At 48.6% G+C, this 14571-nt stretch overlaps 1 protein-coding gene across 1 annotated transcript; it reads left to right on the top strand.

Annotated features, from left to right (window-relative positions):
• Window positions 1-874: 874 nt before the first annotated feature.
• On the top strand, window positions 875-13238 carry RIOK2 (RIO kinase 2). Its single transcript, XM_078617229.1, has 10 exons — window positions 875-1091; window positions 1702-1840; window positions 3159-3275; window positions 3672-3847; window positions 5542-5630; window positions 6680-6871; window positions 9039-9131; window positions 9904-10458; window positions 11563-11677; window positions 12332-13238. The coding sequence occupies exons 1-10, from the start codon at window positions 1026-1028 to the stop codon at window positions 12491-12493; spliced, it is 1704 nt and encodes a 567-aa protein (XP_078473355.1). The 5' UTR covers window positions 875-1025; the 3' UTR covers window positions 12494-13238.
• Window positions 13239-14571: the final 1333 nt, after the last annotated feature.

The raw sequence follows: 14571 nt of genomic DNA on the forward strand, positions 1-14571 counted from the left end.
TTTTTTTACCCCCCCTCGGTCACACGGCGTCACAAAAAGACAGACCCCACCTCAAATATGACGTCACAAAGCTCTGCCGCCCCCCCCCCAAAATAAAACATGCTTCGAATCGCTTTAAACTATTGTCATTGTAGTGCATATTTAATGTGGCGCTGCACTCTGATGTTGTAGGAGAAAACATTTATCAAAAAGTCTATTTAATTAAGTAGAACGTGTTGTCTATATTTATCGAAAGTTGCGCATTTTGATGTGGCACCATTTATTAAAAAAAACCCTCCCCCTTGTCACACAGGGATTAATAAAGTACAACCATAACCACAATCATTTAAACAGAAACCTACGTATTGATTTATATGAAGACAAGTCCAGATATTGTGGCCAAGGTTCAGCAAATTGTTGTTTTTATTTACATAGCATAGCAATTATTAGTTTTATAATATATTTTGGGGGGGATGTGTCCCCCCCAATATATATTTTAATTACGGCCTTGGTACAAAGACAATGTACGGATCAAAGCATTTATATCTCGGGGTGAGCAGCTGTATCACGGGATATTAACTTTTTTTGGTCAGTCTCAAAGTATGAAAAAGAAATAAGGTTAGCTTTTACCCTTTTTTAATGACTTAATTTATATTTCTTATTTTTTTCTATCTATGTGACTTTACCCAAATAACCATAGAATATAGCTTTAACCCTTTTATATTTAACGCGATCTTAGATCGATATGAACGATAATCGGAGGCGCGTGGAGGGGGGGCGGGGCTACTCTGAGCACGAACCACCCAATCAACGCGCGCTTTCAACTTCACCTCCAACCAATCACAGAGCTCCTTGCTTACACACCCCCCCCTACCCCCACCCCCACCCCGGCTTTGCCTATTCGCGCTACGAAATCCAATCGGGGTCTAAGCGTCCGCGAAGCCTCGTGGTGGTGGTGGTGATATTCTCTCTCTGCTCGTTACCTTCTTGTAAACAACTCACATTATAAAAAAAAATAAACACCGCTGTTTACCCTCGCCGCCAACATGGGGAAGCTGAACGCGGCGATGCTAAGATACCTGTCCAGGGACGACTTTCGGGTTCTGATTGCGGTGAGTTGATGCGTGCGCGTCTCGCAAGACGATGATAATCGCCCGCGCCCATGAGCAACATTACTCCGGGATTATTCTCTTTAGCAGAGGGTTTAATTTATACAGAGTGAGGGGGGGAGGGGTTTAATCGCTCTATCTCCACGGCGGCTGAGCCACCCTCGGGTTTTCCCGACTTTGACTGCGGCTCCGTAGTTCATCTTGACCTGCCGGCCGTGACCACCTCTTTCTTGCCCGTGGCTTGCCCTGCCACAGCAACAACGGGTCCACATCGGCACTGTAACACATTCCTGCTGCGGAGGGAGCTGGTAGGAACGTTGGGTTGCTCGGTCAATGGCCAGGGTCAACGGCGGCGTGGTGTATTCCGCAAATATGGCCGACTGTGAGGGCGGGCACAAGCCGGCGTGAGTAGGTTAAACGTTGAGTTTTATAAGGGCACCACGGGGTGACCAGCCCCTCCCCACCCAGCCCCCACCCAGCCCCACCCCTCCCAGCCCCCACCCAGCCCCACCTCTCCCACCCCCCACCCATCCCCACCCCTCCTACCCCCACCCTGCCCCACCCCTCCCACCAGATGAGGTATCAAGAATCACGGATGTGCTGTGTTCACCAGGTTGAGATGGGCATGAAGAACCACGAGATCGTGCCCAACTGCCTCATCACCTCCATTGCCAACCTCAAGCACGGCGGCACCAACAAGATCCTGCGGGAGCTCGTCAAGCACCGCCTGCTCGCCTACGAACGCGCCAAAAGTACGTGGCACGCTCTCACATTTTTCCCACTGGCCGAGCCGAGCCAGCGTAGGACCCTTGGGTATACAGGTGCCGTTTGCCGTGCTGAGCCGGAACCAAACCGTGATACGCTAACCTCACAGGACACCTGAATCTGGCTCGGGGCAAAGCAGGGCCAGGGGTGGGGCTAGTGATTTGGTTGCGCGTGACATCGGCGGCACGCTTGCGTTTCCGTGGAGAAAATAAGTCATATTTTGAAAAAGCTTTTTAAAAAACACGCTTTAATGAAATGTACCGTACGAGTAAAGGCAGAACTCCAAGACTCCAGGAAGTGGCCCGAAGCTTGCCATAACGTAAGGGACTGTGGTGATTTGCAGCCAACGTGAGTTGAGCGTGGACAATTAGACCCAAGCCAGCGAAACATAAAATATAAAAAAGATTGCTTCAAAATGTTTTTTTTTTATGATAGAATATAGTATTGTCATCAGTATGACATAAGTATACAAAGTTTGCAGTCGATACGACATTGGGAAGTGGGTAAAAATTGAGTTACAAGATTTGAGGATACGACAACAACAACGACAACAACAGACAGAGTGAGTTAAATAAAAGCGTGGCGCCACGCTGGGCTGGCTCAGCGCGGCCCTTGCGCAGCGATGAAGAATCACGGATGTACGTTGCAATCAAGCTATTGAGAGGGCTGCATTGCCCGGGGGTGGGCGGGGTCTGATGCTCTGTCAGATTCCAAAGTCTAGTAAGTGGATGGTCTCAAGCCTTCTGCTGCACCTATGAATGCAGGGTTCTTCAACGTAGTCAGGGCTCTTCAACTATAGTTCAAAACGGGCCGGAGTAGCACTAGCGTATGCTGGTGAACCACGTGACATCGTGTCACTCATTTGTATCTCCATAGCTCAGCAAGACACGAAGAAGAGCCTTTGCGAGTCACTTCTGGCCCGTGGCCTGACCATTTGATAAAACATAATAAAACCAGTTAACCACGACTGTAACTTATTCGTCCCCCTATTTGTATGCATGTATGTTGAACTTCTTTCTCACCGTATGTAGCCAACTGCTAATCGGAGGTGCGGGGAAATTGGAGGTGTAAGGGGACCCTGACCCTCGCTCATAACCCAACCAGTGACACCTCAACAGGGGGGGGGGGGGGGCCCCTTTTCACCTTGTTTTCCTTTGACTTTTGGTGTTCACAGTGCCACACCACCGCAATCGGTTGTACACATCGATCGCATTCCTTTACGTAATTAGGTGGGAGCCCATTGCCAAAAATCGGAATGATTTTGACGGCGCGATGTCTCCCCCCGCCTCGCACGTGCCCCGTCAGCTGTGCAGGGCTACCGGCTGACCTTCTCGGGCTACGACTACCTGTCGCTGAAAACGCTGGCGGCGCGGGACACCGTGGCCTCCATCGGCAACCAGATCGGAGTCGGCAAGGAATCCGGTACGGACGCCGCACCCCTCGGAATAAAATTGACCAGGCGCACAGTGGAGCTGGACTAATCTTCATATCTGGAATATAATCACCGATGCTATAAACGTACGAATTGAGAAGCATTGGTTATCATGCACACGATTCAGGGCAAGTATGGTTAATTGTTGAAGTCTACGTATCGTGAGCTTAAGAATAGCAACGTGGGGTGAGGGGTGAAACAATGGATGGATTCTATAATGGGCATTTTGTCGTAATCGTCATGTAGCAATGATCTATCTGCTGCTGGATGAAGGCCTCGCCAAGCTATCGCCCAGTTCGCACGGTCTCGTCACACAACAATCCACCTAAAGCACCCGCGCGTGGCCTGACCCCCGTAAACTCGATCTCGATCGTTACAATCGCCAGACATTTACATCGTGGCGAATGAGGAGCAGAAGCAGATGGCCATGAAGCTGCACCGGCTGGGCCGCACGTCCTTCCGCAACCTCAAGATCAAGCGAGACTACCACAAGCACCGGCAGCGCGTCTCCTGGCTCTACCTGTCCCGCCTCGCCGCCATGAAGGAGTACGCCTACATGAAGGTAGCGGTGGCGACGCGGCGGCACGCGGCGAGCACCGGGCAGCGAAACCGAGGCTGTCACTCAGCGCCCTTCTTGTGGGCTGTCGTCTTAACCCTTTTGCCGTTCCGATGATGTAATTTTTTTCTTCCAATTCCATTCCGATGACGTGCGCGTACATCGGCAAAACGAAAACCGGAAGTAAAACTGTAGTAAAATAACACTGGTCAACACACTTTTTCTGGCATAAGATATTCCAACGGTTTTAAGGTAATTTTGGGGTGCTGATTCCAAATCTGGCATCAGTTTTTGTCTATCACATCAGGTTTTTAAGATATCAAATATTGCATTTTCAATAAAAACTGCAGAAGAAAATTATTAAGTAAATGTGGATATCTACATAAAATGATATTATAAACACACTATCGTAAAAATACAACACCATATTTTAACACTAAAGCAGTCACTGACTCACAACAACTTGCAATCATAAGTGACAGAGTTAATTTCGGGTAAAATCAATGAAAATGGGGCATGCCGATACCATAAAAATGAGATGTGATAGAGCAAATCTGAGATCAGATTTGGAATCAGCACCCTGAAATTAGTCTAAAACAGCTACAAAAGTCCAGGCCAGAATTTTTTTTTTTTGTTGACCAGTGTTATTGTATTGGTTCCGGGGTTCCCACAAGGCCATGCGGGAGGGCGTGTGGCACAGTTTTTTAGCGCCAGCTATTGTAGAGTGCGGCGGTTGTGTCGCTGCTGTTCTCTGCGACGAGTACAATGTCTTTACAAACAACGGCGCTAAGCCTCTCTAGCGATGAGCCGCTTGCACTTTCCGAGATTCAGACGTGAACGGGACCCAACCTGCAACTTGCATCCTTCTCGCAACGGGAAAGGGTTAACCTACATTAATAAATAGGCTTTTTTTTTATTACTTTTTTGTAATTTATCTCTCCTAATTTTATACCCGATTGTACAATCGGAGTCATTTAATGCGACGAAGTATTCATCCGAATCTTTCGCAGAGCAGTGCGACCCTCAGTGTTAGAGAAAGACCAATGGAAGCAGATGTCACAGCTACTTCTGTGAGATCGGTTGTATTTTGGATGATTTGGTCAAAGGTACCGGTTATGAGTTGAATATATTTAATTTAGCAAATTTACATTTTGGGCTGTGGCCCGTCAGAATTAAAGAAGTATCGTCGTCGAAAATGTTTGTCCATGTCTATATTTTTTTATTTCCTGTTCTAAGTCAGTGGTTATGACGAAGGGGATGAGTGGTGTTTGATTGTTCAGTACAGTATTCCCTCGATATTCGCGAGGGATACGTTCCGGAGATACTCGTGAATAGCTAATTTCGTGGATAATGATATTGGCATAGGGAAAAATTTTCTTTTTAATGAATTGCGTCTAATATGTACTTAAATAAGCTTCATGTCATCACTTTATTTCTCATCACTTCATCTTATCACTTTATCACTTTATCTCATCATTTTCTCGCATCACGTTATCTCTCATCACTGTATCTTATCTATTTTCTCTCAGTGCAGTCGTGTAGAGTTCCAGATGCGATTTACGAATGGCTAAAATCAACGATAGCAAGTTCGTGAATAGCGAGGGGATGCCGTAGTAGACTTAGTCGATGGACATGCCGTGCCGCTGAGAGTGATATAACGGACTGCCGTGATGTCTCCCCACGATCATATGTCGCTGCAGGCGTTGTACGAACGTGGTTTCCCCGTTCCCAAGCCCGTCGACTTTTCCCGACACGCGGTCATCATGGAGCTCCTCAGCGGTTACCCTCTGTAAGTCAACGCTCACACGCTCGCGCGCACCAACACGGAGGTCGGCCCATGCTGTGTGAATGACGGAGTCGCTTTCTACCAAACGCCTACATCAACACAATGCTCTGTTGAATGGCTGTGTAAAGATTTGCCTGTGACCAAGCCGCCTGAGATGCATCCAGTCTCGTCGGATCTCGGAGGCTGAGCCCGGCTGAGCCTGGATGGTGCTTGGATGGGTGACGCTAGGCGTAGAAACAAGTGTTGTAGACGGCTGCCGGGCTACATTATCGGCAGTGTGGCAAAGTCTGTTCGATTTATATTGTGCTCCAATGTCTACGGTCTACGATTCACCAACCCGCACTGACCGCTGTGATGCATTACGATGACAAAACCTCCGTGGCTGGAATGGCGTGGGAAAGCCGTTGTCTCGGGGTGTATTGATAAAAGGGCCGTACATGTACACGTTTAAAGTTTCACTTCGACGATTTCATGTTTTCTTATGATCCCTGGTCACGATCCGGTTTCATTGTTCCACAATGGGTTCCATCCACAAATCATTTGTTTGGTTTACGTCGTGGTACAAGTATTATACCCCCTATGAATCGAAAATACAGTGCAAATCATTCTTCCCGGGCCCGTGCAATGACAAGCGCTCAGCGACAGCGCTTGCTGCAGTGATGGATAATTATCGTTTGCGTGCCATTTCGAAGTGGGAGGAACGCCCTCATGTCGCCACATGGGCCACAAGTTCCCCACGCCTGGCTTCGAGCGATACCACATCTACATTTCCGAGCGGCGGTGCTCGGTGGTGGTATCTTCGCAGAGGTTCGTGGTTCAAGCCCAGCAGCACGTCCTGGTCAATATCGCGGGGTGTTTTGACAACACACGAAAAACGGTGTCACGGTTATATTTTGCAAATTCATCGCAAATTACTTAAGTGGGTGAAGCCCCACGTAGCAACGTCACCCCCTACTGTGGTAACAACTGCGGACGATGCTCGTCGTTCGTGCAAGATGGCACCTACGCGATAGCGAAAGCGCGTTCGCTATTTGATTTGTCCGCGCGAGCAGCTGCCAGATCCGCGAGCTGGCCGACCCGGCGGCGCTCTACAGCGACCTTATGGATTTGATCGTGCGGCTGGCGAACCACGGCCTCATCCACGGCGACTTCAACGAGTTCAACCTGATGCTGGACCAGCGGGACCGCGTCACCATGATCGACTTCCCGCAGATGGTGTCCACCTCGCACGCCAATGCCGAGTGGTGACTACCGCACGTCGGCATCCGTCGTCGGCGTCCGTCGGAAATCTGTCGGCAATTCATCGGTGTCCATCGGCGCCCGTCGGCAATTCCTCGGCGTCTGTCGGAAATCCGTTGGCAATCCGTCGACAATCCGTCGGAAATCTGTCAGCGTCCGTCGGAAATCCGTTGGCAATCCGTCGGAAAACCGTCGGCGGCATTGGGTTTAGTTCTGGCCCCAGAATCTTGTTACTCGCTTACCACATTCCTCTGTGGCTTCCACAACATACCCTCACGACTGGTGAGGGAATGGGGGAGAGCCTTCGTCGAGCAGTGCATTGACTCATGGCTGTATATGAAAATATAATAGGCAACGTTTTGAGCAATGGCCATTTTTCAGCAACCATCCTGGTCAAATACTTGGGGCGTATTTTACCACGGAAAATTGTGTCATGGTCAAAATTGTTTGTTTCATTCATTTCTCAATCCGCTTGTCCTGGCAAGGGTCGCGGCAACAGCATGTTGAATAGGGCGGTCCAGACCTCCCTTTCCCTAGCAGCAGACTCTCGCTGTACATTACTATACACTACTATACACTACACTACTATACATTACTATACACTACTATACACTACACTACGATACATTATCATACACTACTATACACTACACTACTATACATTACACTACTATACATTACTATACACTACTATACACTACTACACACCACTATACTACTCTCCATGATACACTACTATACACAGACTCTAGCTCTTTCTGGGGAGTTCCCAAGCGTTCCCAGGCCAGCCGAGCGACATAGTCCCACCAGTGTGTCCTGGGCCGGCCCCGGGGTCTTCACCCAGTGGGACGTTGCTGCTGCCCGGTAGAGTTCCAAGGGGAGTCTACCGGGGGGCATCCTTACCAGGTGCCCGAACCACCTCAACTGGCTGAGCCGGAGGAGCAGCGGCTCGACTCTTGAGGCTCTCCGTGATTACCGAGCTCCTCACCCGGTCACGGAGAGTGAGCCCGGCAACCCTGCGGAGAAACCGAATGTCGGCCCTTTGTACCCTCAACCTCATCCTTTCGGTCATTACCCAAAGCTCATGACCATATAGGCGAGGGTGGGAACGTAGATCGACTTGTAAACCGCGAGCTTTGTTCGAGAACTCAGCTCCCGCTTCACTACCACGGAACGGTACAGCGCCCGCAACACTGCGGACGTGCACCGATTCATCGGCCGATCTCCCACTTATCATCCCAAGGTACTTAAACTCCTCCACTAAAGGAAAATGACCTCTCTTTGGTTCTTTCGGTAAAGTGACGTAGAAAGAAAATAAATTAAATAATAGAATACGACGTTTCGATTGCAACACAAGCAGTCGTCATCAGGTAGAACTAAATTTGAGAGAGAGACAAAACATAGACACAGAGAGACACACAGAGACCCAATGCCTCTGTGTCGAGGCCTTAAATATTTAAGACCTCGTCACAGAGGCACAGAGGCATTGGGTGTCTGTGTGTCTATGTTGTGTATCTCTCACTATGTGTCTGTTTTGTCTCTCTCTGCTTGTGTGTCTGTCTGTGTGTCTCCATGTCTGTGTTTTGTCTCTGTCTCAAATTTAGTTCTACCTGATGACGGTTACTTGTATTGCAATCGAAACGTCGTACTCTATTATTTAATTTATTTTCTTTCTACGTGACTTTACCGAAAGAACCAAAGAGTAATTCCTGCAGTCACGAAAGCTTCAAATCAAGCTTGTAAATGACCTCATCGGGTAAAGCCACGTGGCAACGTCGCCCCACTTGTTCACCTACCGCAGACGATAATCAGCTGTGAGACAATGCGCCTTCGTGATAGCCTTGCACTCCAGGAGCGGCAAAAAAGAATTGAAGAATGGTTATTGCCCAAAGCGTCGCTTAGTGTGTATATTTTCTCCTTTTAAGGCCACACCATCATTGACGGCTGTGCTGAGTTGTATTGCTATTTTTGCCCTTTGCACCACAGGCACAATTTGTCAGACAGCATCAACAAATTTCTTTAATAGCTGTTAAACGCTCTTTTTTATAATTGCATGAAGTTAACAGTGCTTGGTCGTGATTTAATGTCGCCGTCCGTCACAGTTGCCTGCTGCGTGTGCCTGATTAGCGCTTTTCTCTTCCCCCCTCCTCACCGCACCTCACCCCTCCGCAGGTACTTTGACCGTGACGTCAAGTGCATCAGAGACTTCTTCGCGAAACGCTTCGCCTACGAAAGCGAGCTCTTCCCGACCTTCAGAGATGTGAAGTGCGTATCACTTGCCACTACCGTCAGATGTCACTCGGGGCTCGTTGTGTATAGATGAATGTCCTTAGCCCCACACCTCCGATTTAGCACGGTTGGCTACGTACGGTGCGAAAGATGTTTTACATGCATAGATGCAGAGCGGCACGAGTCTCACGTTCACTCTGTGTCTCTGTTCCCTTCCTGCACCGTTCAACGTGTCTTTGTTTTTCATGCTGGAACAGTATTTTTGACAGCTCTTACAATGAATGTTTGCTAATTACACTTAACATGTCGACTTTTGCGACCCAAAGTTACGATGAATAATTCATTTTTGGGTTTGATCGTGTGCGTACATTTACAATGCGTTGTTGTACACATTGCCATTTTATTGTAATTTTAACAATACGAATTTATTTTTTTCTATGCTTGTTTTGTCGAAAGTCTTCTAGGCACGCTTCAGGAGAGCGTTTGTGTAGTTTTGCTGTTTCCCCCTTGAAGGAGCGCAGACTCTAGTGTCTTACTACTCCTGTGCATTAACCTCACTGCATCACTTCCGGCTACTTCCTGTTTACTTGTTGGGGGGTACGTTGATGACCTCACATCGCTTCATTATGATTGTGCTGGTTTGCAGCTACCAGCGACACGCCGTATCAAATTGTTAAATGTTGCGGATTGCTCTCCAACATACCGGTGTGCTGAAGTAATCGTGAAATGCTTGTCACTTGCTTACGGGAAACTTTTGAGATGCTTGTCGCCGACGCGTGACGCAATTCCGTCGCGCGTGCCCGGGCAGGCGCGAGATCAACCTGGACATTGAGATCTCGGCGAGCGGCTACACCAAGGACCTGCAGGAGGATGATGAGCTCCTCCACCCGGCCGGGCCCGAGGGAGACGACGACACAGCCTCGTCCGACTCGGAAACGGAGCCACCCAACGCCGAGTCGCGGATCTCGCCGGCGGAAGAAAATCCGGAGGATGATCGCGACCTTTCAGACGACGAGAAGGGCCCGACGACACAGTTTGACCTCGACCACGGCCGCCACGAAGCTGACTTGGGCCATGAAGTTGACCTAGATGAAGACCACGATGACAAACTGGCTGAACGGGTGGACAGGCTGGCAGTAAAAGACGAAACTTCCGGGGAACTGTGCCAGGAGGTCGGTCGAGTGGGGCCGCCACAGGAAGGTGGCACACTCGGCTCTGATTGCGGTGAGCTTTGCCGGGAGGTTCTGAGTAAGGAGGAGGATTGTGCTGCATTACCCGGAGAGAAGGCGGACGAGGAGGAAGAACGCGTGGAACAAGACCTTGTCAAACTTTCGGAGTTGAATAAGGAGTTCAGGCCGTACAGGTGAGAGTGCAGTGATGATTTTTATTTTATTTTTTTGCAGTGATGTACTGTAAACTCATGCTCCAATAATTATTTGATTTATGTTAGGCAATTAATGCTGCATCGAATGCAATTGATTGCTAGGCTCACACATGTTAGGTTTGGGCAAATGGAAAAATACGAAACTGACTAACAAGACAATCACAAGCTGAATCATGACAATTCATTAGTAATTGTTTAGCACAATAGAAGAGCTCGTATCTAGGCTGTGTTCCCTGCCGAGTTTAGATGGAGCGTGATGATGAATTTGGCGTGCGTGCATGGTTTCTGGTCCCCTATTATTAACGCTTGTTTTACCCAGGAAAGCATTTGCCGAGTTTCATAAATACGTGATGTACCCCATCACCGGACAGAATGAGGAGGCCTTCCAGCAGCTAATTGACACAAAGGGTTGAAAATTCTTTAATTTGATTTAAATTTACCACTTCTTGACTCTGTGTAAAGCAAATTCACGTTTACATGCTAAGCAATTTCAGCACGTGGAATTTTCACAGCCACTCAATCCCAGTGTGCTGATCCAAGTTGGAGCCCGTGGTTTAAGCGTTGATTCATTCGCACACGCTCTCGCTGCTGTGCACTGCTGCGGGCATCTTCGCGAATGGGAAGATGCCCGCGGTAGTGCGTGGCAAGAGCTTGAGAGAAGAAATTCTCATCTAACCCAGAAGGTGCCACGTGAATGCTTAAGCCACTTTTAACAAATTGCTTAACTTTGTAATGGTGACTGGAGAGCCTACACACTTGTATCTGTGTGTGGGGAGCAGTAGCCCAACGGTTAGCACGCTGCGCTGTACGAACCTGGCGAACCGAGTTTTATTCCCGCTCACATCCGACAACAGTGACAATTATCTGAACCAGTCCTGGGCCTCCCCTAGGTCGACTCAGCCTCAAATGAGTACCTAGTGCGGTGTGTAAACATCACCACTGGGGAGACAAAGGCGGTCGGGCGTGGTATTGGCTACCCACCCCCTCGTGTACCGTGCCGACCGTTCATAGGTGCTCGCTAACAGATCTTTTCCCAACAGTCTGTTAAGGTGATACGGGAGTTATTTGTTTGTTTGTGTGCAGAGATGAGGAAAGCCTGCAGCACCTGAACGAGCATCTCGCCTCCAGCCGTCGGCACCGGACAGACAGCGAGTGCTCTGGGACATCCTTCCTTAGCAGCCACTCCACCATCGCTCCTGTGAGTCATGCAAAGGCGAAAGATCAAATATCCCACTCACAGCCTGTAACAGACTGTCGGAGCAAGTGCTGTTAGCGAGCACCTATGAAGGCCGGCACGGCACACGAGGTGGTGGGTGGCCAGCACCATGCCCCCGCCGCCTTTGTCTTCAAAGCGGCGATGTTTACACACTGCACCAGGTACTTATTTGAGGCTGAGTCGATCTAGCGGGAAGGTTCGGGACCGGTTCAGATATTTGTCACCGGTGTTGGCCGTGAGTGCCAATCGAATTCGGGGAGCTGGGTTCGTGTCCATATCAGGTCCCTGAAGCACAATACAGCTGTAGGCAATGTTGGCTAATGTTTATTGATGATTCCTAACAAGGATACACTTATTCATATTATTGGTTCTTTCGGTAAAGTCACGTAGAAGGGAAACAATATTTTAATGTGGAAGAAAAAACCGGAAGACGCAGAGAAAAATCAACGCGACCACGTGGATAACATGCAAACTCCAAATAGACAGCAGGCTTCAGGGTCGGGATGGAACTCACGAGCTCCTGTGTATACCACGTGAGGTCGTTAACATCTCGCCATCCTGGCTCTTAACCAACACTCGTGACATCCCCTCCCCCACCCTACCGCCCCCCCTCATTTAATTATTCCCCGATCGCAGGACGTGATCCGCATGAAGGTGAAGCGCCAGTTGACGAAGCAGCAGAAGGCCGCCGCACGGCGCCGGCTGCAGAAAGGCGAGGCCAACGTCTACACGACGATACGCCGCGAGAATATGGACACCATACGCTCCTCTGTGGACTCCAACGACTTCTGGGGGTGACCTCTTCCCCCCCAACGGTGGCGGCCGGTGGCAAACGCAGTCAGCCCCTTTGCGTGTTGTTGCGGAAGTCGTCGGGTGGCCATGGGGAAACGTCTCTCTTTCCCAGCATGCAGAGGTCGCAAACGGGTTTTGATTCCTTACCCGTACCCGTACCCGGCCGCACCCGTTCCCTACCCGTACCCGTACCCTACCCGAAATGAGTGACAAACGGTTACTCACCAGTGACTCACGGCCTATCCGTACCCGTACCCGGCCACACCAGGGTCGCAAACGGCTACCCGTACCCGGCCGGGTAAGGGTAGCCGGGTATCGGGTAGGGTACGGGTATCGGGTACCCGGTTGCGACCTCTGCCAGCATGGTTCGTCCAATGTATTTCTTTTGCGGGTTGTTGCCCTTGCGCTGTTCGCCACGATGTCCGATGTTTTTCTCCAGGGAACGCAGAAAATGGAGCAGAACAACGTTGGACAACTTTACATAGTAGTGTCCACGTTTTGGTTTTCATGCAGTTTAAAAAATACGAATGATTTTACGATAGCACATGTAAAATAACAACTCTCGGTATGTTTAGAAAACATTTTAAATCTATATTTTTTCGATGTAAAAGTGTAAATTATGTTTTGACTGTACTATCGTCATCATCGCCCATGATCTATCCACTGCTGGGTGAAGGCCGAGCCAAGTCGATTACATCTCTCACTTCTGCGATGTAGTGTCCCGGGAAAATAAATGTGCCTGTGTGTTTTTTATCTTCTTCCTCAAGTTTTATTGCGCTATTGGCATCACGAGACGAATCCATCCGGAGCTGTCGCAGAGTGTTGCATCGACCCTTGTCACGGAACAGTCCGCAGAAGGAGATGTCGCAGAACTAATTCTGCGATCGATTTAACGGACCTCTCTAAAGGCTGTAACCAGTCCAGCGATCGGCACCATGCGCGTGACAAAAAAGTAGCACATTATACACTACGTACAATTTAATGAAGATACTGAACGTACATACATCGCCCCATGCAGAGTCTTCGAGATTGGAGTGATAAGTATGGTACAGTAAATACAGTAACTTTTTAAAGTAGGATATACATTTTTCTCTTTTTGTATGTTCATGCCTATTTCATATCGTAAACATTTAAAAGACCAAACAACTGCGGAAAAATAAGCTATTTTAAATAATGATTTGTGATTATCCGGCGTTTTTGATAATACAGTATCCACCCCCCCCCCGCCCCCCCGAAGCCGCTGGATAATTATCGATCCGTAATTCTCTCAACTGGAATTTAACCAAAGTTGAGTGAGTTTACCACATCTGAAATGGTCTTTTTGTGCAGTTATTGGTGACACAGCCGAGACCATCGACTACACTTGAGAACACAGTTGAATGACGGGCGGCAGCCTGGACTCAAACCCAGGCAATCGTCGATGCCAGCTTGGCACATTGACAACTTGAGGTCACCTGGCTTAGCAGTTTTGTTTGTTTCTCTGGATATGGCTTAAATGTTGATGAGCGTTAATGATGCCGTGTCTACACTTTGGCTGTGACGAGCAAATAGGAATTATTGTTAAACTAATGAGCGCTCAAAATGTTAAGTTAGCCACTTCTGGATGAAGACCTGAAAGCTTTCACAATTCCGTCGCTATTCTTGACGATCAGCCAAGCAGTGCATGGGTTAAACTGCAGTCATTGCACTAAACTGGTGAAGTTTCGCCTGTCATTTACACCCTTACGGTATGGCCTGATGAAAATTAACAGGTTTTAGCCTTCCTGGCAAGAAAGCTCGGCGTGTTAAAATGTTCAAACACCAAATAGAACATCTTAACACCCGTTTCATTGCCAGAAAGGATGTAAGACTCATTCTTATTTTTCATCATTTTGGATATTGGCAAGGGTGGCCCAGGCGATGGCAGTACAACAACGGGACCCACATGCGTTGAATTTGAAACGTTATTTGGTAATACGGCAAGTGGCTCACAAACGTAATTAACAGCAACAAAAACACGAATTTGTCAACACCCGTGGCCTTAAAAGGTCAAAAGAATCGGTGATTTTTTGGGAAATGGCCATACTTTAAAGCACATTGCTAAG

Source organism: Lampetra planeri, chromosome 53, assembly GCF_965212315.1.
Source record: "Lampetra planeri chromosome 53, kcLamPlan1.2.h2, whole genome shotgun sequence".
Classification (NCBI taxonomy): domain Eukaryota; kingdom Metazoa; phylum Chordata; class Hyperoartia; order Petromyzontiformes; family Petromyzontidae; genus Lampetra; species Lampetra planeri.

Coding starts and splice junctions, on each gene's coding strand:
- RIOK2 (XM_078617229.1), top strand. CDS start 1,026: ATGGGGAAGCTGAACGCGGCGATGCTAAGATACCTGTCCAGGGACGAC. Junction 1,092..1,701: donor ACTTTCGGGTTCTGATTGCG/GTGAGTTGATGC, acceptor TGTGTTCACCAG/GTTGAGATGGGCATGAAGAA. Junction 3,848..5,541: donor AGGAGTACGCCTACATGAAG/GTAGCGGTGGCG, acceptor ATGTCGCTGCAG/GCGTTGTACGAACGTGGTTT.